Source organism: Hemitrygon akajei, chromosome 8 (assembly GCF_048418815.1).
Source record: "Hemitrygon akajei chromosome 8, sHemAka1.3, whole genome shotgun sequence".
Classification (NCBI taxonomy): Eukaryota; Metazoa; Chordata; class Chondrichthyes; order Myliobatiformes; family Dasyatidae; genus Hemitrygon; species Hemitrygon akajei.
The window spans coordinates 137,942,725-137,968,529 of NC_133131.1; the positions used below are offsets into that span (position 1 = coordinate 137,942,725).

The 25,805-nt window shown below is 41.0% G+C and overlaps 1 protein-coding gene across 4 annotated transcripts in view; it reads left to right on the forward strand.

The window, feature by feature from the left end:
- Positions 1-25,805, forward strand: part of LOC140732296 (phthioceranic/hydroxyphthioceranic acid synthase-like) — a 102,060-nt gene that overhangs the window by 65,665 nt on the left and 10,590 nt on the right. For 2 of the 4 annotated variants that reach the window (XM_073054717.1, XM_073054716.1), the window contains 6 exons: positions 7,310-7,461; positions 12,241-14,710; positions 14,880-14,952; positions 22,840-22,993; positions 23,657-23,817; positions 25,317-25,520. In XM_073054717.1, coding sequence (XP_072910818.1) covers positions 14,886-14,952; positions 22,840-22,993; positions 23,657-23,817; positions 25,317-25,520 — 586 coding nt within the window. In that variant the 5' untranslated portion in view covers positions 7,310-7,461; positions 12,241-14,710; positions 14,880-14,885. The remainder of the gene's footprint in view (positions 1-7,309; positions 7,462-12,240; positions 14,711-14,879; positions 14,953-22,839; positions 22,994-23,656; positions 23,818-25,316; positions 25,521-25,805) is intronic. The other 2 variants (XM_073054718.1, XM_073054719.1) reach the window with 2 other exon arrangements.

The window sequence follows — 25,805 nt, forward strand, 5'->3', positions numbered from 1 at the left end:
GGACAATTTGAAATCTGGTCCTTGTTTGTAATAAATGGTAACTGTGTCTACATATTTTCTGACTATGGTGCTTGTCCTTAACTGGGAGCCACAGAAAATTAAAAGGGGAAGCAAGGAAAGACTGAAAAAGAAATAGGCACTTGTGAATTTAGATGGATGAAAAGAAATTGGGTTTGGTGAATGTAAAGGGACTGTGGGGAGCATGGCCCCAATGTGTTTAAAAGGAACATTGGAGTCAGGACAGATAGAGCCTCCAAAATTAGAAGTGAATGTAAGACAAAGCCTTCAGTTAAGTTAACAGGGGCTACAGAAAGAGGTGAACCGCTTGCCAAATGGCAAGAATCTCTGAACAAAGTGATAGAAGATTATGAGAATTTTATTGCAATTGGAAATGATATTTCTTCAATAAAACTGGAAGATAATTTGACAATAATTCAATCAATATGATAAAAGTCTGACCTATTTGTGAGAAATACTGTCAACATAATTTTATTTATTTATTGAGATACATCGGCCCTTTGAGCTAGATAGATAGATAGATAGATAGATAGATACATTATTCATCCCCATGGGGAAATTCAACATTTTTTTCCAATGTCCCATACACTTGTTGTAGCAAAAACTCATTACATACAATACTTAACTCAGTCATAATATGATATGCATCTAAATCACTAACTCAAAAAGCATTAATAATAGCTTTTAAAAAAAAGTTCTTAAGTCCTGGCAGTTGAATTGTAAAGCCTAATGGCATTGGGGAGTATTGACCTCTTCATCCTGTCTGAGGAGCATTGCATCGACAGTAACCTGTCGCTGAAACTGCTTCTCTGTCTCTGGATGGTGCTATGTAGAGGATGTTCAGGGTTTTCCATAATTGACCGTAGCCTACTCAGCGCCCTTCGCTCAGCTACCGATGTTAAACTCTCCAGTACTTTGCCCACGACAGAGCCCGCCTTCCTTATCAGCTTATTAAGACGTGAGGCGTCCTTCTTCTTAATGCTTCCTCCCCAACACGCCACCACAAAGAAGAGGGCGCTCTCAACAACTGACCTATAGAACATCTTCAGCATCTCACTGCAGACATTGAATGACGCCAACCTTCTAAGGAAGTACAGTCGACTCTGTGCCTTCCTGCACAAGGCATCTGTGTTGGCAGCTATGCCGCCCAGCAATCCTTCCATTTATTCCCAGTCTAATCATGGGACAATTTTACAATGACCAATTAACCTACCAACCAGTATGTCTTTGGACCCAGAGGAAACACTCACAGTCACAGGAAGAATGTACAAACTTTTTACTGGCAGCGATAGGAATTGAACACCTGTCACTTGTACTATAAGGTGTCATGCTAACCACTAGGCTATCATGCCACCCTGAATAATCACCTGGGTTGACTTCCAAATGAGCTCAAAATTCAACACAAAGCCTGACAGCAAGGTCACTATGTGAACCTCGCTGGACAAAAGTGGGAAAAGTCTCATCAATGCTGTTTAATTCTAACGGCAACCTTCTTCTCAGTAAGTCACAGTCATGGAGTCATAGTCACACAGCACAGAATTAGGCCTTTCAGCACAATTGATCCATGCCGACTAAAATGCACAAATTACGAACAAACTTGCTCTGACCACATAAATCAAGTAGATGCAAGTTAGTTTGGTAAGTTGAATTACACTTTCAGGTCTGGTATGAATATTTAGTCCAGAATCCTGAAATATGTTCAAATGGAATCTAAGGAATTCTTCTTCTATCTTCTTCTATCTTCCATTGGAACTTCTTGTAACAGTGCAGGAGGTCACAGGCCCATAGGACAGAGAAGAAGAAAGATGGAGAATTGAAGTGCGAGACAATAGGATGCTAGGGGTCACTCAGTGGACTGAACACAAGTGATCCACAAACCAGTCATCAAGTCTGCATTTAAATTCTCTACTATATTGGAGACAACTGAATGCAGTATACTAGCTTGGAAAAAGTGCAAGTGGATTGCAGCTTCTCCTGGAAAGCAGACTTGCAATGCTAGATGGTGGGAAGGGAAGAAAGCAAATGTTGCAACACCCATGGTTTCAGGTGAAAGGACCTTAAGAAGTGGGGTAGAATTGCGAGTATGAAAGTTGACTTGGCAATCATAAAGGGAACAGTTCCTGCAAAATTTGAAAGTGGAGGAACGAGGCAAATATGTCTAGTGGTAGAATCTCCTTGAGGGTGGCAGAAATTGCAATGAGTGTTGAATGTGGATTCTGCTAGGGTGAAAAAGGTCAAAGGAACTCAGTGAAATTGTTGATTTTTGCAGGAATACAGGAGGCAGCTCCAATGCTTTCATTGCTGATGCACCAGAATCAGAGATGAGGGAGTGCAAGCGGATGGGACTGAAATAAAAATTATTCACATGAAATTCACCCCTTCACTAGCCATTCTGCAGTCACAGGGGATCCTGCAGAGGTATACTGGAAAAAATATCTGAGGAAGACTAGCACCAATATGATACACAATGATTATGATGTGATTTTTTTTTTCTCTTTTATCAGGGCTCGATACATGTATGCTCTATGTTTTATGTATCTCCTGCTCCAACCTGGAGAGATGTTGAGTGTAAAAAAGGGATGTTCTCTCAGCACATTACAGCTACATCCACCATTGTTCTTTTTTTTGCACTATGGTGATGCCTATGCCCACACCATGTGTCAGGAGCTCCCAAAATACACAAAGATTCCTTAGACATCGATCCCCACAGAGGTGCACGTGGAGGAATAGCTTTCTGAATGATTTTGGATGCACTTTCCTAATGCAATCTTTTATCTGCTTTCTCCTTTGCCTGGCAGATTTCCTTGTTTATCATTTCCACATTCTCTTGTTCGCGCTGCACTCTAGAAAAATATCAACAAAGCCTCCATGTTGGGAACCTTGGGGTTCTACTAAAGAGTTAAGTCAAAGCATGTGATTCTATAACAGAACCACTTGTACCTCTTGACACTGGGTTTAGAAAACATTAACTTCAAACTACATTCCAAAAATACAAAAATCCTGCAAACATGTGTTTATCCTTGAATGTTGCTACATTCGTGACTGTATGAGGGTCTTTATCACAGTGAGTAGTAGGTTTATTTTTTTTTACATGAAATCCATTTTTGAGTAGTAGCCAGTCAGCAATCCAAAACCTGAGAAGACATAGTTTACTTAGGTTCGTCAATTTAGTATACAAGACATGGGTTCGCTGTCAAGTACAAATTAAAATAAGGCTGGGGACAAATGGAATGGCCATTGTTGGAGCAGACAGAGCTAGAGTAAGGATTCTGAGGCTTTAGCTGTTCACGGCTTCAGTAAGAGAAGAGAAAAGCTGTAGGTAGATTTTTCCCCCAGTTTATTTATTGTTTTCCTTCTTTACATTTGCACTGTTAGAACAATATGGATGCCAGACTTGGATAGTTGCAGGAGAAGTTGCACATACTGTTGCAAGAAAAGCTGTTGTAGTAGGTGATTTATAACTTTTCAAGTATTGACTGGGGTACCCATACTGTAAAAGGACAAGATGGGTTGGAGTTTATTAAATGTTTTCAGGGAAGTTTCCTTAATCAGTACATAGAAGACCCAATGAGAAAGTGTCTGATACTTGATCTATTAGGGAATAAGACAGATTATGTGACAGAAGTTTGTGTAGCAGAACACTTGACTGATATCAGTAATGTCGCTATGATCTCTTCAGCCACATCTTTCAGAATTCTGGGATATACACCATCTTGTCCAGGTGACTTATCTACCTTCAGACCTTTCAGTTTCCCGAGAACCTTCTCTCTAGTTATGGTAACTTCACACATTTCATGCCTCCTGCCACCATGAATTTCCATCTTACTACTTGTGTCTTCCACAATGAAGACTGATGCAAAATATATTTTCAGTTCATCCACTATTTCGTTGTCTCCCATTACTACCTCTCCCACATAATTTTCCAGTGCTCTGATATCCACTCTTGCCTCTTTTGTACACTTTATGTACCTGAAGAAACTTTTGGTATCCTCTTTAATATTATTGGTTAGCTTACTTTTGTATTCCATCTTTACCTTCTTAACGACTTTGGTAGTTGCCTTCTATTGGTTTTTACAAGTTTCCCAATCCTCTAACTTCCCACTAATCTTTGATCTATTATATGCCTTCTCTTAGGCTTTACGTTGGCTTTGACTTCTATTGTTAGCCACGGTTGTATCATCTTCCCTTTAGAATACTTCTTAATCTTTGGGATGTGTATATCCGGTGCTTTCCAAATTGCTTCCAGAAATTCCTGCCATTACTGGTCTGTTAATGGGAGAACTTCAAAAATGAAATTTTGAGAGTACAGAGTTTGTCTGTTCCTGTCAATAAACGGCCTGGATAACAGGATTAGAGAGCCATGGTTTTCAAGAAATTTTGAGGCTCTGGTTGAAAAAAAAAGGAGGTACGTAAGTCCATAAGATATAGGAGCAGAATTAGGCCATTTGGCCCACTGAGTCTGCTCCGCCATTCCATCGTGGCTGATCCCAGATGCCACCCAATCCCATACACTTGCCTTCTTGCCATATCCTTTGATGCCCTGGCCACTCAGGAAACAATCAACTTCCGCTTTGAATATGCCCATAAACTTGGCCTCCACCACAGTCTGTGGCAGAGTATTCCACAGATTCACTACTCGCTGGCTGAAAAATACCTCCTTACCTCTGTCCTAAAAGGTTGCCTCTCAATTCTGCGTCTGTGTCCTCTAGTTCTGGATACCCCACCATAGGAAGCATTATCTGCACATCCACACTATCTAGACCTTTCAACATTTGGTAGGTTTCACTGAATAGCAGGTATTGGCAGGCAGCAACAAATGACATACTTATGGAGTATAAGACATGCAAGGCAGCAAAAAGAAGTTATGAAGCTGCCCTAACAGACAAGGTGAAAGAGAATTCTAAGAGATTCTACCGATATGTTAAGGCCAAGATTCCAAGGGACAAAACTGGTCCTCTGCACCTCAATTTTAAGGCTGTGCCTGCTAGACCCCCACCATAGATAACATCCTCTCCACTCGCACCTTATCTAGTCCTTTCAGTATTCAGTAGGTTTCAATCAAATGCCCCAGTATTCTTCTAAATTCTAGTGAGTACAGGCTCAAAGCTACCAAACACTCCTCATGGGTTAACCCCTTCATTTTTGGAATCATCCTTGTGAACCTCCTCTGGACTCTCTCCATTGACAACTGATCTTTTCTGAGTTATGGGGCCCAAAACTGTTGACAATTCTCCAATTGCGGCCTGATTGGTGTCTTATAAAACTTTAGCATTATCACCTTGCTTTTATATTTTATTCCCCTTGAAATAAATGCCAACAGTGCATTTGTCTTCTTTACCATAGACTCAACCTGTAAATTAACCTTCTGGTAGACTTGTAGACTAAGCCCCTCTGTACCCCTGATGTCTGAAACTTCTCACCATTTAGATAATAGTCCACACTATTATTCCTTATACCAAAATGCATTTTCATACATTTCCCAACAATGTATTTTATCTGCCACTTTTTTGCCCATTCTTCCAATTTGTCTAAGTCCTGCCGCAATCATATTACTTCCTCAGCACTACCTACTGCCCCACCTATCTTTGCATTATCCACAAACTTTGCTACAAAACCATCAATTCTTCTATCTAAATCATTGACAAACAATGTGAAAAGTAGCAGTCCCAATACTGAACCCTGAGGAACACCACTAGTCATTGGCAGCCAACCAGAAAAGGCCCCTTTTATTCCCACTCACTGCCTCCTGCCTGTCAGCCATTCCTATATCCATCCAGTATATTTCCTGTAACACCATCGGATTTAACTTGTTAAGCAGCCTCACGTGAAGCACCTTATCAAATCTAAGTAAATGACATTCACTACCTTTCCTTTGTCTACTTTGTTACTTCCTTGAAGAACTCTAACAGATTTGTTAGGCATGATTTCCCTTTACAGAAACCATGCTGACTTTGTATTTTTTTTTATCATTATTCTCCAAGTACCCAAAACCTCATCCTTAGTAATAGACTCCAAAACTTTCCCAACCACTGAGGTTACACTAGCAGGCCTACAATTTCCATTTCTTTTCAATTCCTTGCTTCTTGAAAAGTGGAGTGACATTTGCAATCTTCCAGTCCTCCGAGACCATGCCAAAACCAAGTGATTCCTGAAAGATCAAGAACAATGCATCTGTTATCTCTTTAGCAACCTCTTCCAAGTCTTTGGGATGTAGTCCATCAGGTCCAGGTGACTTATCCAACTTAAGACATTTGAATTTGTTAAAAACTTTTCCTTTGTAATAGCAATGGCACTCACTCCTGCTCCCTGAATTTCATGGACACCTGGCATACTGTTAGTGTCTTCCACAGTGACGATAGCAGCAAAGTACCTCATCTGCCATTCCTTTGTCCCCCATTACTAACTCTCACCTCCCTTTAACTCTTTATATAACTGAAAAAAACTTTTAGTATCTAGCTTTATTTTTTTGGCTAGTTTACCATCATATTTCATCTTTTCCCTCCTTATACCTTTTTTAGTTCCCTTTTGTTGGATTTTTAAAACTTCCCAATCATCAAATTTCCCACTCACTTTTGCAACCTTATATGCACTTTCTTTGGCTTTTATGCAGTCCTTTGTCAGCCAGCGTTGCCTACCTCTGCCATTTGAGAACATCTTCCTCTGTGGGACATATCTATCCTGTGGCCTGTGAACTATTCCCAGAAACTTCAGCCATCTCTGCTCTGCCATCATCTCCACCAGGATCTTCCTCCATTCCACCTGTGCTAGCTCCTCTCTCTTGCCTTTGTAATTCCCATTATTGCATTGCCATGTTGATACATGTGACTTATGTTTCTCCCTTTCAAGTTGCAGTATGAATTCAATCATATTATGATCACTGCCTCCTAAGGGTTCTATTACATTAAGCTCCCTAATAAGATCCAGGTTATTGCATAACACTCAATTTAAGATAGCCTTTCCCTGAGTAGGCTCAAGTACAACTGCTCTAATAAACCATCTCATAGGCATACAACAAATTCCCTCTCTTGCGATCTGACAACAACTTGATTTGCCCAATCCCTTACTTATTGAAATCTCCCATTACAATTGTGTCATTACCCGTATTACATGCCTTTTCCAGCTCCCTTTGCAATCTCAATCCCACATCTTGGTTACTATTTGGAGCCCTATATATGATTCCCATAATGTTTTTTTCACACTTGCAGTTTCTTAACTCCACCCACAAAGATTCAACTGTTTCTGACCCTATGTCACCTCTTTCTAAAGATGTAATTCCTTCTCTTACCAACAGAGCCACACTACCATCTATGCCTTCCTGCCTGTCCTTTCGATTCAAAGCATTGCCCAGTGAGTGAGTGGGCCAGTGAAGGAGTGAAGATTTGAGGCTTTGACTTGAGAGGCTTTGACGAGAAGAGGCTGAGGACGAGCTTCACTCCGAGTGAGGTAAGGCCGGGTAAGATCCTTTCAAAGGAGAAAGTTTCAAAAGTTGAGGCAAGTAATTGGGTAGGTCATGGCAGCTGAGATTGGCCCCGTGGTTTGGTCATCCAAAAGCATGTGGGAAATCAGGATACTTCCAGTATCCCTGACGACTATGTGTGCAGGAAGTGTGTCCAACTGCAGCTTCTGGCAGACCGCATTGAGCATCTGGAGCTGCGATTGGATTCATACTGGAACATCTGCGATGCTGAGAAAGTTGTGAATAGCACATTCAGTGAGTTGGCCACACCGCAGGTAAAGGCTACACAGGCAGAAAGGGAAGGGGTGGCCACTAGGCAGCGTAGCAGTAGGCAGGTTCTGCAGGAGTCCCCTGAGGTCATCTCCCTCCGAAACAGATATACTGTTTTGGATACCGTTGGGGGAGATGTCTCATCAGGGGAAGGCAGCAACAGCCGAGTTCATTGCACCATGGGTGGCTCTGCGGCACAGGAGGGAAGGAAAAGGAGTGGGAGAGTTATAGTGATAGGGGATTCAATTGTAAGGGGAATAGATAGGCATTTCTGCGGCCGCAAACGAGACTCCAGGATGGTATGTTGCCTCCCTGGTGCAAGGGTCAAGGATGTCTCTGAGCGGCTTCAGGACATTCTGGAATGGGAGGGTGAACAGCCAGTGGTCGTGGTGCACATAGGTACCAACGATATAGGTAAAAAATGGGATGAGGTCCTACAAGGTGAATTTAGGGAATTAGGAGATAAACTATAAAGTAGGACCACAAAGGTAATAATTTCTGGATTACTACCAGTGCCACGTGCTAGTCAGAGTAGAAATAGGAAGATATTTCAGATGAATACGTGGCTTGAAAAATGGTGCAAGGGGCAGGGATTCAAATTTCTGGGGCATTGGAACCAGTTCTGGGGGAGGTGGGACTGGTATAAACAGGACGGTCTGCACCTGGGCTGGACTGGAACCAATGTACTAGGGGGAGTGTTTGTTACTGCTGTTCAGGGGGCTTTAAACTAATGTGGCAGGGGGGTGGGAACAAGTGCAGAGAGACAGAGGGGTGTAAAATGAGGGTAGAAGCAAAAAGTAGTAAGGTGAAAAGTAGAAGTGGCAGGCAGGCAAATCCAGGGCAAAAAAGCAAAAAGAGCCATTTTTCAACATAATTGTATAAGGGCTAAGAGTGTTGTAAAAACAAGCCTGAAGGCTTTGTGTGTCAATGCGAGGAGCATTCGTAACAAGGTGGATGAATTGAATGTGCATATAGTTATTAATGAATATGATATAGTTGGGATCACAGAGACATGGCTCCAGGGTGACTAAGGATGGGAGGGAGCTCAACATCCAGGGATATTCAATATTCAGGAGGAATAGACAGGAAAGAAAAGGAGGTGGGGTAGCATTGCTCGTTAGAGAATAGATTAACGCAATAGAAAGGAAGGACATTAGCCTGGAGGATGTGGAATCAAAATGGGTAGAGCTGCATAACACTAAGGGGCAGAAAACGCTGGTGGGAGTTGTGTACAGGCCATCTATCAGTAGTAGTGAGGTTGGGGATGGCATTAAACAGGAAATTAGAAATGTGTGCAATAAAGGAACAGTAGTTATAATGGGTGACTTCAATCTACATATAGATTAGGTGAACCAAATTGGTAAGGGTGCTGAGGAAGAAGATTTCTTGGAATGTATGCAGGATGGTTTTCTGAACCAACATGTCGAGGAACCAACTAGAGAGCAGGCCATTCTAGATTGGGTATTGGGCAATGAGGAAGGTTTAGTTTGCAATCTTCTCGTGTGAGGCCCCTTGGGTAAGAGTGACCATAATATGGTGGAATTCTTCATTAAGATGGAGAGTGACATAGTTAATTCAGAAACAAAGGTTCTGAACTTAAAGAAGGGTAACTTTGAAGGTATGAGATGTGAATTAGCTAAGATAGACTGGCAAATGATACTTAAAGGGTTGACGGTGGATATGCAATGACAAGCATTTAAAGATCGCATGGATGAACTACAACAATTGTTCATCCCAGTTTGGCAAAAGAATAAACCAGGGAAGGTACTGCACCCGTGGCTGACAAAGGAAATTAGGGATAGTATCAAGTCCAAAGAAGAAACATAAATTAGCAAAAAAAGCGGCACACCTGAGGACTGGGAGAAATTCAGAGACCAGCAAAGGAGGACAAAGGGCTTAATTAGGAAAGGGAAAAAAGATTATGAGAGAAAGCTGGCAGGGAACATAAAAACTGACTGTAAAAGCTTTTATAGATACATGAAAAGAAAAAGATTGGTCAAGACAAATGTAGGTCCTTTACAGTCAGAAACAGGTGAATTGATCATAGGGAACAAAGACATGGCAGACCAATTGAATAACTACTTTGGTTCTGTCTTCACTAAGGAGGACATAAATAATCTTCCGAAAATAGTAAGGGACCGAGGGTCTAGTGAGATGGAGGAACTGAGGGAAATACATGTTAGTAGGGAAGTGGTATTAGGTAAATTGAAGGGATTAAAGGCAGATAAATCCCCAGGGCCAGATGGTCTGCATCCCAGAGTGCTTAAGGAAGTAGCGCAAGGAATAGTGGATGCATTAGTGATAATTTTTCAAAACTCCTTAGATTCTGGATTAGTTCCTGAGGATTGGAGGGTGGCTAATGTAACCCCACTTTTTAAAAAAGGAAGGAGAGAGAAACCGGGGAATTGTAGACCGGTTAGTCTGACATTGGTGGTGGGGAAAATGCTAGAGTCGGTTATCAAAGATGTGATAACAGCACATTTGGAAAGAGGTGAAATCATCGGACAAAGTCAGTATGGATTTGTGAAAGGAAAATCATGTCTGACGAATCTTATAGAATTTTTTGAAGATGTAACTAGTAGAGTGGATGGGAAGAGCCAGTGGATGTGGTATATTTAGATTTTCAAAAGGCTTTTGACAAGGTCCCACACAGGAGATTAATGTGCAAACTTAAAGCATGCGGTATTGGGGGTATGGCATTGATGTGGATAGAGAATTGGTTGGCAGACAGGAAGCAAAGAGTGGGAGTAAACGGGACCTTTTCAGAATGGCAGGCAGTGATTAGTGGGGTACCATAAGGCTCAGTGCTGGGACCCCAGTTGTTTACAATATATATTAATGATTTAGACGAGGGAATTAAATGCAGCATCTCCAAGTTTGCAGATGTCACGAAGCTGGGCGGCAGTGTTAGCTGTGAGGAGGATGCTAAGAGGATGCAGGGTGACTTGGATAGGTTAGGTGAGTGGGCAAATTCATGGCAGATGCAATTTAATGTAGATAAATGTGAGGTTATCCACTTTGGTTGCAAGAACAAGAAAACAGATTATTATCTGAATGTGGCTGATTAGGAAAAGGAGAGATGCAATGAGACCTGGGTGTCATTGTACACCAGTCATTGAAAGTGGGCATGCAGGTACAGCAGGTGGTGAAAAAGGCAAATGGTATGTTGGCATTCATAGCAAAAGGATTTGAGTACAGGAGTAGGGAGGTTCTACTGCAGTTGTACAAGGCCTTGGTGAGACCGCACCTAGAATATTGTGTGCAGTTTTGGTCCCCTAATCTGAGGAAAGACATCTTTGCCATACAGGGAGTACAGAGAAGGCTCATCAGATTGATTCCTGGGATGGCAGGACTTTCATATGAAGAAAGACTGGATCGACTAGGCTTATACTCACTGGAATTTAGAAGATTGAGGGGGGATCTTATTGAAACGTATAAAATTCTAAAGGGATTGGACAGGCTAGACGCAGGAAGATTGTTTCTGATGTTGGGGAAGTCCAGAACGAGGGGTCACAGTTTAAGGATAAAGGGGAAGCCTTTTAGGACCGAGATGAGGAAAAACTTCTTCACACAGAGAGTGGTGAATCTGTGGAATTCGCTGCCACAGGAAACAGTTGAGGCCAGTTCATTGGCTATATTTAAGAGGAAGTTAGATATGGCCCTTGTGGCTAATGGGATTGGGGGTATGGAGAGAAAGCAGGTACAGTGTTCTGAGTTGGATGATCAGCCATGATCATACTGAATGGCGGTGCAGGCTCGAAAGGCCGAATGGCCTACTCCTGCACCTATTTTCTATGTTTTTTTGTTTCTATTTAATGTTAAACTCCCAACTTTGGCTTTCTTTCAGCCACGACTCAGTGATGCTCACAACATCATACTGACCAATTTCTAATTGCACCACAAGTTCATCCACCTTATTCCAAATGCTATCCACATTTAAATACAGCACCTTCTGTTCTGCATTCTTCTGCATTTTGAATTTTGCCTTTGTGGTACAATTTAACTCTTTGCTCTGTCTGCAACCCAATCAATAGCTTGTCCTTCCTTACATTCATGTTGCATCCATCATCCACTTGTAAACCTGCTGGCTCATTCTCAGCTCTATCATCCTGGTGCCCATCCCCCTGCCATATTAGTTTAAACCACCCCCAACAGCTCTAGTAAACCTGCTTGCAAGAATATTGGCCTATCTTGGAGTCAAGTGCAACCTTCCCCTTTTGTACAGGTCTCACCTGCCCCAGAAGAGGTCACAATTATCCAGAAATCTGAATCCCTGCCCCCTGCTCCAATTCTTCAGCCAAACATTTAAATGCCACTGCATTCTGTTCCTATCCTCACTGTCAAGTGGCACAGACAGCAATCCCGAGATTACTGCCTTTGAGATCCTGCTTCTTACCTTCCTTCCTAACTTCCTGTATTCCTTTTTCAGATCTCCTCTATTTTTCATTGGTACCAATATGTAGCATGACTTCTGACTGCTCACCTTCCCCTTTTAGGTGGATGCGTCCAGAAAAATTGTGGACCCTGGCACCTGGGAGGCAAACTACCATCCGTTTTTCCTTTTTGGGTCTACAAAATCGCCTATCTGTCCCCCTGACTATAGTGTCCATGTTACTGCTCCCTACCCTTCTGAACCACAGGGCCAGACTCAGTGCCAGAAACAAGGCTGCTGTTGCTTTCCCCAGGTTGTTCATCCCACACAATGGTACTCAAAATGGAGTAATTATTGTTGAGGGAGATGGCCACAGGAGTGCTCTCCATTATCTGACATTTTCCCTCCCGTCTCTTGACAATCATCAGTTTATCTGTCTCCTGTAGCCTTGGAGTATCTACGTGCCTGTAGCTCCTGTCTTTCACCACTTCACTTTCCCTAACAAGCTGAAAGTCATCCAGCTGCAGCTCCACTTCCCTAACACAGTCTCTAAGGAACTGCACTTCGAAGCACCTGGTGCAGATGTGGCCATTGGGGAGGCTGGGAGTCTCCTGGAAATCCCACATCTGACACCCAGAACAGAACACTGGCTCAGTAGACATACCGTTATTCTCTCAAGATTTAAATAAACGATAAGGAATGAACTTACCTACTTGCCTTGCCTCTGCCTGTACTCGCCGAAGCCTTGTTGAGTCAAAGCCTTACTATCTGCCTCAGACTATTCCGACAACGACCACTCCCACGTTGACTCCACTTGGGGGTACTCTCTTTTATAGAGAAGGGGTTTTAAAAGCTCTTTGCCGGACCTGCATGGGAATGCTTCTGATATGTCTGCATGCTGCTCCAATCAACGACTCCCATTGAAAAACCTCCTGCTTTAGAAGTCTTCACCGGACCTGTGCTTTAGCACTTCTGCTGCATGTGCACTGTATTTCTATCAATTCATGACAGTTTTAATTTTGTTATTTTCTATAAAAATTATAACTTACATTTATGTTTTCTTGTGACTGCTGCATATCTAACACTGTACACCCCTGATGTTGCTGTAGGTAAAGATTTTCTTGCAGCTGTACATATACACATTTTTGCTTATGACGATAAATATGATTTTGATTTTGACTTTAAACCCAGATGTTAATCCTCCCACAGAGTCAGATCAATTCAGGCATATTTACACCAATCTGATAAGTTTATTGTGACTTTGGGCTGTAAGCAACCTTGCAATATTTTGTAGCAGCTTTAATAATTAATCCAAATAATGAATCAAATCATTCCATTGTTCCCTGTTGATAACGGGTACAAAGAGATTTAATTCAAAGTAAAATGATTTACTTTCTCTTACTAAATTGATTAATTTCTAACGTTATGAGGGAAATCCCAAAATTTTCTCAAAACAAATGAGAGAAACGAGAGATAGAAATGAGATAAGTAACATTTCTCACTTAAAAGTAAAACATTTCTTATCATCCTATTTGAAAGTATTTCCACCAAATGTTTCTGTAAAGATTAGTTCAACAACCTTATATTAAATAATTTTTGAAAGAACTTGTTTGCGGTTATTGGTGACTGAATGATTGAATTTTCAGCTTTGTCAGATGAGCCTGAGCGGTTTGCCCAAGGGTCTTTCTCGTAAGTGCAGAGAAAATAAAATCTCTTCATTTTCATAACTTCAAATGAAAGGTGTATTAATTTTAATGATTTTATATCCAACAAATAATGATGGTTTAAACCTGAGATGATGAATCACCAATTGAGACAATTACATAAATTCCACTCCATTTACATGAACCTGCTTAGGCTGTTGTGACTTTTGGCTCTAACCAGCTTGCACTATTTTATAGCTAACAAGGTATGAATTACAGTGAATCCTTTACTGGAAGTGTGAGTTGTTTTATACATTGAGCTACATGATGAATCAAACCATTGTTGATCAGGTTCAGTTGTCACAGATCCTGTTGAACAGTGGCTTCTGGATTCTATAAATCAGTTGGCTTCTACAAGTTACTCCTTCAGATTATCGTCAAGTGCAAAAAACAAAAAAAATACTTCATATCTTATTCAGCATACCTTAGTCTCACCAAGTGGCTTTACATAAAGGGTGTGTTTTGCTTTCTAAAATGACCAATAAAAACCAGTGTTTATTCTAGGCAATTTTTAACTTATAAATGGTTTCCATTTTCTTGTAAGCAACACAACTTTGAAGCTAATGCCTAAATTGCTTTAATTAACTAATTGCAAACACTTCACATGTACTTAACAGAGAATGCACTAATTTTGCTTTTTTTGCACAAGAACAGAAATTAAGAATTTATTATTTTTTAATTTACTTCAGTCTTTCCAATACTTTCCATTTTAGATGATTGTTGATCATTCAAATAGTGATTTTTATGACACAAATATAAAAAGGTTAAATGTTTAATTTCCAGTGACTAATGAACTGGCAGGGATTTTTATCTGAATTCATTGCAAAAGGATAACAGCTTTTTTTTCTCTTATCATTAATGAAGCACACAACATATTTTTGACACAACCAGGTAGTGTATAAACAACCATTTATTTTTATAATTCTGCTGTTGGTAAATGAGTGATTCAAAAAAAGGATATGTTGTCTTTCTGACAATGCTATTTGTTTCCAAAAAACTACAAGTGATCACTGAATATGATAAAGAGATATATTTTGTTTCATTCTCATTTTAATAACAGGCTTGAATGCCAAAAATGGGAAACAACGATGAAGATATAGCTATTGTTGGAATAGGATGTAATTTTCCTGGAGGTAAGACCAATAAAGATTGAAAACTAAACTTTTAGGAAACTGTCTGTATAAGACTGACAAATAAGGGTAACTTTTCCCTTTATTATGTTTGAACATAAAAGATCTGCCCATTCATGGAAAACAGAAAAGAAAAATCAAATATGAATTATATATCTACAATGAGACGTCTGTTTACTATCGCTTTAATTTATCGCTTCACCTATCACCCCAGCTATATCCAAGCCTGGGCCTCTTTATATGCTGAAAATAGGATAGGCACCATAATTTTCCAATATCTCCTATCATATAAGAAGGCCATTTGGCCCATCAAACGTGTTGGCTCATACAGCAGATACATTCTGTCTGCTCTATGAGAGGGAATTTGTTGAACGCCTATGGGATGGCTTTTTAGAGCGAAATGTGCTTGCACCTACTTGGGGAATGGCTATCTGAGATTGGGTGTTGAGTATTAACCTAGATCTAATCAGTCAGCTTAATGTAAATGAACCCTAGGAGGCAATGATCATAATATGATTCAATTCGTACTGCAGTTTGACAGGGAGTAGCATGAGTCACATGTATCAGCATCAGAATGGAATAAAGGGCATGGGTGAGGAGTTTGCCCAGGTGGATTGGAGGGGGATACTGGTGGGGGTGACAGCAGAACAAGAGATGGCTGAAGTTCACAAAGTACAGGATACATATCTGCCACAGGAGAAGTTCTCAATCGGCAGGGCTACACAACCATAGCTGACAAGGTAAGTTAAGGACTGCATAAAAGCCAAGGAAAGGGCATATAAGGTAGTAAAGTGAGAGGGAAGTTGGATGATTGGAAAGTTTTAAAAATCCAACAAAAGGCAATAAAAAAGCTATAAGAAAGGAAAAGAATAAATATGAGGGCAAACTAGCCAAAAAAAAAAGCAGGATACTAAAAGTTTTTTTTCAGATATATGAAGAGTAAAAGGAAGATGATTGTTGATATTGGACCACTGGAAAATTATGCTGGTGAGGTAGTAATGGGGGACAAAGAAATGGCCAATGAACTTAATAAGTACTTTGCTTCAGTCTTTACTGTGGCAGACATGTAGTTGTATGCCAGAGGTCCATGAGTGTAAGTAAACAGCAGTGAGTGCCATTGCTCTTACAAAGGGAATAGTGCTGGGCAAACTCAAAGTTCTTAAGGTGAATAAGTCACCTGGGTGAGATGGACTACATGCCAGAATCCTGACAGAGGATGCTGAAGAGATAACTGATGCATTGGTCATAATGTTTCAAGAATCACTTGATTCTGGCATGGTCCTGGAGGACTGGAAAATTGCCAATGTCACTCTGCCCTTTAAGAAGGGAGGAAGACAAAGGAGAGGAAGTTATAGGCCAGTTATACAAATCTCAATGGTTGGGAAAGTGGTGGAGTCCATTATTAAGGGTGAGGTTTTGGAATACTTGGAGACTAATGATCAAATAAGTCAAAGTCATCATGGTTTCTGTAATACTTCAAGGAAGTAACAAGCAGGATGGACAAAGGAGAAGCAGTGGATGTCATTTACTTAGATTCTCAGAAGGCATTTGATAAGGTGCCTCACATGAGGCTGCTTAACAAGATAAAATCCTATAGTGTTGCAAGAAATATACTGGCATGGATAGAGGAATGGCTGACAGGCAGGAGGCAGTGAGTGGGAATAAAAGGCAACTTTTCTGGTTGACTAATGATGTTCTTCGGGAGTTAGTATTGGGACCGCCACTTCTCACATTGTTTTACAATGATTTAGGTAGTGGAATTGATGGCTTTTTGGCAAAGTCTGTGCAGGATACGAAGATAGGTGAGGCAGTAGGTAGTGCTGAGGAAGCATATGATTGCAGCAGGACTTAGACAAATTGGAAGAATGGGCAAAAAAGTGGCAGATGAAATATAGTGTTGAGAAATGTATGATGATGCAATTTGGTAAAAGGAATAGTAGTGCAGAATATTATCTAAATGGGGAGATAATTCAAACATCAGTGGTACAAAGCAACTTGGGAGTTCTCATACAAGACTAACAAAAGGTTAATTCATAGGTTGATTCTGTGGTAAAAAAAAATACAAATGCAATGTTGGCATTTATTTCAAGGGGAATAGAATATAAAAGCAAGGAGATAATGCTGAAGCTTTATAAGACATCAGTCAGGCCGCACTTAAAGTATTGTCAACAATTTTGGGCCCCGTATCTCAGAAAGGATATATTGTCAATGGAGAGAGTCCAGAGGAGGTTCACAAGAATGATTCCCAGAATGAAGGGTTAACATATGAGGATGGTTTGGCAGTTTTGGGCCTGTACTCACTGGAATTTAGAAGAATGCGTGGCGATCTCACTGAAACCTACGGAATGTTGAAAGGAATAGGTGGATGTGGAGAGGATGTTCCTTCTAGTGGAGGCATCCAGAATTAGAGGGCACAACCTCAAAATTGAGGGGCGACCTTTTAGAACAGAAGTAAGGAGGAATTTTTCTAACCAAAGAGTGGTGAATCTATGGAATGTTCTGCCATAGGCTGCAGTGGAGTCCAAGTTTGTGGGTATATTTAAAGCAGAAGTTGATAGATTCTTGATTGGTCCAGGGATCAAGCGATATGGTGAGAAGGCAGATGTATGGGATTGAGTGGGATCCAGGATCAGCCATGCTGTGATGGAATGGCGGAGCAGACTCAATGGGCTAAACGGCCTAAGTATGCTCCTATGTCTTATGCTCTTATGGTCTATTCCTCTGTCAATTTTCCATGTAATCTGTTCTCTCCCACTTACTCTGGGGGTTATTTGTAATAACTAATGAGCCTACAACCCCACACACATCCTGTGGTCCTGATTAGTCCTAAAAAGGGGTTGGCCTGAAATGTCCACCATACTCTTTTCCATAGATACTGCCTGGCCTGCTGAGTTCCTCCAGCATTTGTGTGTGTTATCTCACATGCTTTGGACAGAAACTGAAGCCTGTCAATAAAGCCCACACAATCACAGGGAGAAAGTGCATATGAGTTAGAAAATCAACAACAGAATGCAGAATAAAGTGTTACGGTCACAGATAAAGTGCATTGCAAGAAGCCAATAAGGTGCAGGGCAAATGATGGTGTAGATTGTGAGGTCAATTTCATCCAAAGGTCCGTTCAATAATCATTCAATGGTGGTATAGAAAGTGTCCTTCAGCCTGGTGGTACCTGTTTTCAAACTTTTATATCTTTTGCCCATTGGAAGGGAAGAGGAGAGAATGTCTGGGGTGGGAGGGATCGTTTATTCTGTTGGCTTCCGTAGGGTAGTGAACAGGTTTAGACAGCATCCATGGAGGGGAGATTGTTTTTCGTGATCTACTAAGCTGTGTCCACAATTCTCTTGTGTCCTTGGGCAGAGCAGTTACCATATCAATCCCCGCTTTCACTGGAAAACTCTTGGTTGGGCTATTATTAATAAAGCTGGTGGTTTGCCATTTTCACATGAACATATGTTGAATCAGTTTTCATTTTTTTATTTATGAGGTCATGGACAGCTGGGGTTTTAAATCATAATGCATTGTGGCAAGTAGCAGCACCTCCATATTCACATGCAAGATCCATATTTTGTCACACATAATCTGTACATTCAGGAGCTCAAGAAATTCTGTAGATGCTGGAAATCCAAAGCAACACCCACAAGATGCTGGAGAAACTCAGCCGGTCAGACATTTTGTGGCTGATTGAGAGAGCAATTAGAGCCTAAGTTTAACATCATATCCCAAAACAATATTCCTAGTGCTGTGACATTTCCTGGAAATACCAGCTGAGACTTCTGTGCTCAGTTATCTGGTGTGAAACCAGAACCTGAAATCTGCAGGCAAAGACCAGTCCACTATCAATGAAACCCCGCTTATGTTTCAAAATAAATATATTATTAAAGTATGTACATTTTACCATGTATTACATTGAGATTCATTTCATTGCATGCATTAATAAGGGAAAAACAAAGACTAACAAAGAATCAATGTGCAAAAGAAGACAAACTGTGCACATAAAAAAATAATACTGTGAACATGAGTTGTAAAGAGTTTTGAAAATGAGACTGTAGGTTCAGAGTGGTGGTGATTGAAGTTATCTGTGCCGGTTCTTGAGCCTGGTGCTTGTAGGGCAATAAATGTTGATGTGGGCCTTAAGGCTTCTGTATATCCAGCATAATGGTAGCAGTGAGAAGAGGGCATGGACTGGATGGTGGGGGTCTTCAATAATCTTCACTGCTTTCTTAGACAGCACTCTTTGTAAATGTATTCAATTCTAGGGTGGGCTTTGTCTGTGATGGACTGAGCTGTGACAGCCACATTCTGCTGTCTTTTCTGTTCCTTACCAGGCCATGATGCAACCAGTCAGGATACCCTCCTCTTTTATCTATAGAAGTTTTTGAATTTTTAGATGACATGCTGAATCCGCACTAATGTCTAAGGCAGAAGAGGTGATGCCATGCCTTCTTTCTGATAACACTCCTGATGTCGGGTCTCTGCCCGGAACATTGACTGTTTACTCTTGTCCAAAGATGCTGCCTGACATGAGTTCCTCCAGCATTTTGTGTAGGTTGCTTTGGATCTCCAGTGTCTGCAGATTTTCTCGTGTTTGTCATATATTAACCATTTTATTCCAGGATTCATTCTCATGAACCTCCTCTGAATCCCTCCAATTCCAGCACATCTTTTCTCAGATAAAGGGCCAAAAGCTGCTCACAATACTCCAAGTCTGGTCTGACCAATGCCTTCTAAAATCTGAGCATTACATCCTTACACTTATATTCTAGTTCTCTCAAAATGAATGCTAATAATTCATTTGCCTTCCTCACCACTGACTCAACCTTCAAGTTAATCTTTAGGGAATCCTGCAGAAGGACTCCGAGGTCCCTTTGCACCTCTGATTTTATTCCTTACACCAACAGGAATAACTTCCATACACTATATTCCATCTGGCACTTCTTTGGGCCTTCTCCCAGTCTGTATAAGTCCTCCGCAGAGACCGTGCTTCCTCAACACTATCTGTCCCTACTTCTATCTTTGTATCATCTGCAAAGTTAGCCAGAAAGCCATTAATTCCATTATCCAAATCACCAACATAGAACATGAAAAAAATAATCCATATACTGACACCACCGGCAGCCAGTCAGGAAAGGCCTCTTTTATTCCTACCTTTTGCATCCTGGCAGTTAGTCAATATTCTACCCATGTCAGTATCTTTCATGCAATACCATGGGCTCTTATCTTTTGAAACACCTTACATGTGGCACCTTGTCAAAGGCCTTCTGAAAATCGAAGTAAACAACATCCACTTACTTTGTCTATCCTGATTGTTTATTTCCTCAAAGATTTCCAACAGATTTGTCAGGCAATATTTCCTGTTAAAGAAACCATGCTGACTTTGGGTTATTTTATCACGTGCATCCAAGTATACTGAAACCTCATCCTTAATAACATGCTCCAACATCTTCCCAACCACTGAGGTCAGTCTAACTGGCCTATACTTTCCTTTTTTTTGCCTCCCTCCCTTCTTCAAGAGGAGTGACAATTGCAATTTTTCAGTTCTCCGGAACCATTCCAGAATCTAGTGATTCTTGAAAGATCATTACTATTGCCTCCACAATCTCTATAGCTACCTCTGTCAGAATCCTGTGATGTTGTTCACCTAATCCAGGTGAGTTATCTACCTTCAGACCTTTCAGCTTCCCAAGCACCTTCTCTCTAGTAATAGCAACTGCACTCACTTCTGCCCCCTGACACTGTCTGACATACTGCTAATGTCTTCCACAGTGAAGACTGTTGCAAAATACTTATTACATTCATCTGCCACTTCTCTGTCTCCCATTACTAACTCTGCAGTATCAATTTCCAATGGTCCACTTTTGTCGGTCTTTTACTCTTTATGTATCTGAAAATACTTTTGGTATCCTCGTTTATATTGTTGGCTAACTTACCTTCATATTTTATCTTTTCTCACCTTGTGGCTTCTTTTAGTTCCCTTCTGTTGGCTTTAAAAGCTTATGAATCCTCTGATTTCCAACTATTTTTCGCTATATTGTATGCCCTCTCTTTTGTTTTCATACTGTCTTTGACTTCCCTTGTCAGCCATGGTTGCCTCATCCTCCCTTTAGAGTACTTCTTCATCTTTGTGATGTAACCATCGTGCACCTTCCAATTTTTCCCAGAAACCCCAACCATTGCTTGTCATGGTCCCGTCTGGCAACTCTCCATCTTGCTATTATCTCATTGATTGTGCCTTGATTCCTGTTGCTTCATTCCCAATGATTGCTAGTTCCATTAATTACAGTGCACCTGGTTCCCATTAGCGAACATAGGATAAAACTCGGGCGTCATAGCCAAGCTTTGCCAGTTCGTTGGTTGACTCTAGTGTGAGTAAACCTCATTTCCTGATTCCTTAGGACTGTCAGTTCTAAGCTCTGTATCATTTCCTGGTTACTCTACATAAAACTTGTCTCCGTGTAAAGACTCTCCTGGGTACCGGTTCCCCGTTTACAATGGTGCTAATGCCTCACGACTCTGCCTCCATGACTGTGTCCTGCACTTGGGTTCATCCTCACCCTTGTCCTTGCAACATTGCTGTTCTGTGTGCATCCCTGATACAGTCCCCTTCCAATCAAATTTGGCCAGTTTCTTTCTCATGTCGCTGTAATTCCCTTTACTCCACTGTAGTACTAATATGTCTGACTTTATCTCCTCCCTCTCAAACAGTGGGGTAAATTCCAATATATTACGATCACCAGTTCCTAAGGGTTCCTGTACCTTAAGCTCCCCCAATCAAATCTGGGTCATTACACCACACCAAATCCAGAATGATATTTTCCCAAATGCTTTTCCCTACCACAAGCTGCTCTAAAAAACCACCTCATCAGCATTCTACAAAATCCCTCTTCTGGTGTCTTTTACACACAGCCAAAGAATCCCTAATTTTCGTGTCTCTTGTCACGATCATTCTGCCTGACTTTAGCCTCAGAGGCCTGCTGATCCTCAGAGCTGGACGCTGTGCCACTGGCCTGGCTGGTGCTGTTGTGCCATGGTAGGTCACCCCCCCAGCAGTATCCAAAGGGGTATACTTGTTGCTGAGGGGACTGGCCACTGGGGAACCCTGCACTGTCTGCTTACATCGCCTGGTGGTCACCATCTACTATCTAAAGCTTGAACTCTGGGTGTGACCACCACAATAAAAGTCTTCTATGAGATTTTCACCCTCCCAAATGGTCCTGAGAACATCCAGCTCTAGCTCAATTTCCTTGACCTTATCAGTCAAGAGCTGAAGTTGGGAGCACTTCCTACAGATGTAGTCATCAGGGAGACCATTAGGTAATTTGAAATCTCACATCATACAGGAGCATTCCACAGGCTTAACAATCGTCTTGCCTATACTTGTTACACCTTTGGCTCTAACTCCTTAAGCTTATGCTCTACAACCAACTAAATGACTCCAAATGACTCAGCACTTCTAGTCTATGCCCTTTCTTATCAAAGCCTGTAGAGCTGAAGCCAGACCACCCTAACAATGGCTGCTCTGACAATGCCCACTCCACTTACATGTCCCTTCTACTTATTGGCTCAAATAAGAATCACTCCTGATGAGACTTGATGCTTTCAAACGGCTCCTGCCCTGTAAGATGTCTCTCTCTCTCTCACTTGCTACTTCAAACAATGACTCACTCCTGACAAAAGTTGTTTTCAAATGACTCCTTCCCTGTACAATGTCACGGTCTCACTCACTATTCAAACAATGACTCATTTTGAGTATACCCATACCTGAAGAACTGCAGTGATTCAAGAAGACAGCTCACCACCACCTCCTCAAAGGCAACTAAGGATGAGCAATTATATCCTGGCTCATCAATTACAAAATGGTTATTATCTAAAAGTTTTTTCTTTATATTCCAGGAGAAGGCATTGATAATTTCTGGAAAGTCCTTCTCGAGGGAAGAAATTGTGTGGATGATATTCCAGCAAATCGTTTTGATACAAACTTCTGGCATGATACTGACGACAACAAAACAGGAAAAATGATCACAAAACGAGCAAGTTTAATTGAAGGGTAATGAAGTATGAAGCATTTCACAAAATGACAAACTGAATGATCAAAATATTAATAATTATAAATCAATTTTGAGTGATGGAATATTCTTGAGGTCTATTTGAATTCACAAGTAAATCACCATCACAATGCTATACAAAGATTTTAACCATGAATCAGAGGTGAAAGTCATCAGTAGAATCTACCAGTAAGGAAGTGGATGGAACAATCGGTGCAGAACGGTTGAATCAGCGAAGGTTGGTTAAAGTAGTGAGTTAAAGCAAAGTTAGAGAGACAACGGTACTGGAAACAAATATAAGTCATTTTCAGCCTGACTATAAATGACATTTAAGTGAAATACCTCTGATCTGACATTTGCCCTCAAATTATGCTGGCCTTACTTTATTGCTTCTCATTGATCAAACTTTTAAAATAATGCATAACTTTACATTTCTCTATTAAAATAATTTTCAAGCAGATTAATTGCAGATGAATTTCACTAAAACTTTTCCAGAATGTAAAAAATCAGCAGAAGAACCAGCTGTAGTAAACTTCTGTTTAGGTGACCTTCATAACTTCTGTTTTCTTCAAAAATCATCAGATGGAGTTACAGTACATGAACAGCTGAGCACCGCAGAATATCACCAGCTGGCAGTTAACACAGACTTTCTGTTTAACTAACAGGTTTAATGAATTTGATCACAAGCTCTTTAACATAAGTCAAACAGAGGCCAATAGTATGGACCCACAGCAGAAACTTCTGTTGGAGTGCACGTACAAAGTGTTTGAGAATGCAGGGATGCCCATGGAAAACATCAGTGGGAGTAAAACAGGTGTTTTTATTGGTGAGTAGACATTGCCAGACAATGTAAACCAGAGTGAGTTGTTTAAACCCTCAAACTTGTTTCATTATTTGTATTTCAGCTACAATAAGAGTATACTGTATATAAAAATATAAATAGTGCAAAAATTGTGAAGTTGATGGTTCAGGGACTCTTCGGAAATCTGATGGTGGAAGGGATGAGGCTGTTCCTAAAATATTGAGTGTGTGTCTTCAGGCTCCTGAATCTCCTCATTGATAGTAGCAATGAGAAGAGGGCGTGTCTTGGTTGATGCAAGTCATTCATGATGAATGATGCCTTCTTGAGGCTGCCTTTTGGAGATGTCCTTGATCGTGGGGAGGTGATTATCCATATTGGAACTGACTGAGTTTGCAACCCTATGCAGCTTTTTCTCATCCTATGCATTGGTACCTCCATAGCAGATGATGATGGGACTAGTCAGAATGCTCTCCATTTGCAGAAATTTGTTAGAAGCTTCAGTGACATACCAAGTCTCCTCAAACTCCTCATGAAATATATCCACTGGCATGTCTTCTGACCCAGTATAGATCTTCAGAGATGTTGTTGATGTTCCTTTTGGCACCTTGTGGCACAAGGGGTGGCAACTTGCCATTTCTTTAGCAGTTGTCTGTATTTTATGAGGCTGATGGAAAGTGTGCAAGAGAGGGCCAGAATTGAAATGGAGACCTGTCTCTGGTGGACAGAGACCCAACGCAGATTGGGAGACCATTTCGCTGAACACCTACACTCTGTCCGCCAGAGAAAGCAGGATCTCCCAGTGGCCACACATTTTAATTGCATGTCCCATTCCCATTCTGATATGTCTATCCATGGCTTCCTCTACTGTCAAGATGAAGCCACACTCAGGTTGGAGAAACAACACTTTATATTCCATCTGGGTAGCCTCCAACTTCATGGCATGAACATTGATTTCTCTAACTTCTGTTAGTGCACCTACTCCCCTTCTTACCCCATTCCTTATTTATTTATTTATTCCCCCCTCCATTTTTTTCTCTCTCTCTCTCTCTGCCCCTGTCACAATCACTTTTTGCCTGTTCTCCATCTCCCTCTGGTGCTCCCCTCCCGCTTTCTTTCTCCCTAGGCCTCCCATCCCATGATCCTTTCCCTTCTCCAGCTCTGTGTCCCTTTTGCCTATCACTTTTCCAGCTCTTAGCTTCACCCCTCCCCCCCTGTCTTCTCCTAAAATTTTGGATCTCACCCTCCCCCTCATACTTTCAAATCTCTTAATATCTTTTCTTTCAGTTAGTCCTGACAAAGGGTCTCGGCCCAAAACATCAACTGTACTTCTTCCTTCTTCCTATAGATGCTGCCTGGCCTACTGCATTCCACAAGCATTTTGTGTGTGTTGCTTGATTATGGAAGTAATTTTATTAGTGATTCCCAATGAGTGTTGGAATTTCTACACAGTGTGATACATTGCATAACCTGTGCAAACGTATATGCAATTTTCATTTGACACTTTAACATTGTCTTCTCTTTAGGTCTCATGAATCGTGATTTTGAGGGGATTTCAAACAGTGACGCTAACAAAATCACCCATTATAACGGGACAGGGTCAGCAATGAGTATTGCGGCAAATAGGATTTCTTTTGTTTTCAACCTTACCGGACCATCACTGGCTATTGATACAGCGTGCTCTTCATCGCTTGTTGCTTTACATTATGCTGCTCAGGCTATCAAGCAAGGTACAAGGGATTTTTTTTTGTTCTGTTACTTTTACTCTTGTTACGATAATGGATGAAATAAATTTAATTGTTCATACTGTAGCTTCACTTAGCTCCATCTGAAGAAAGTTGAATGGAGTCTTACCAAACTGCTTCAGTCAATTGACACCAGGCCATTGTCTCCCACACCATCACTGACCTTATTAGCTCTGGGGATCTCCCATCCACTGCCACCAACCTCAAGTCACTTTGCACCTTAACTTTTAAGTATTTTCTCTCCATTTAGAGATCGAAAGGGACTTAGGA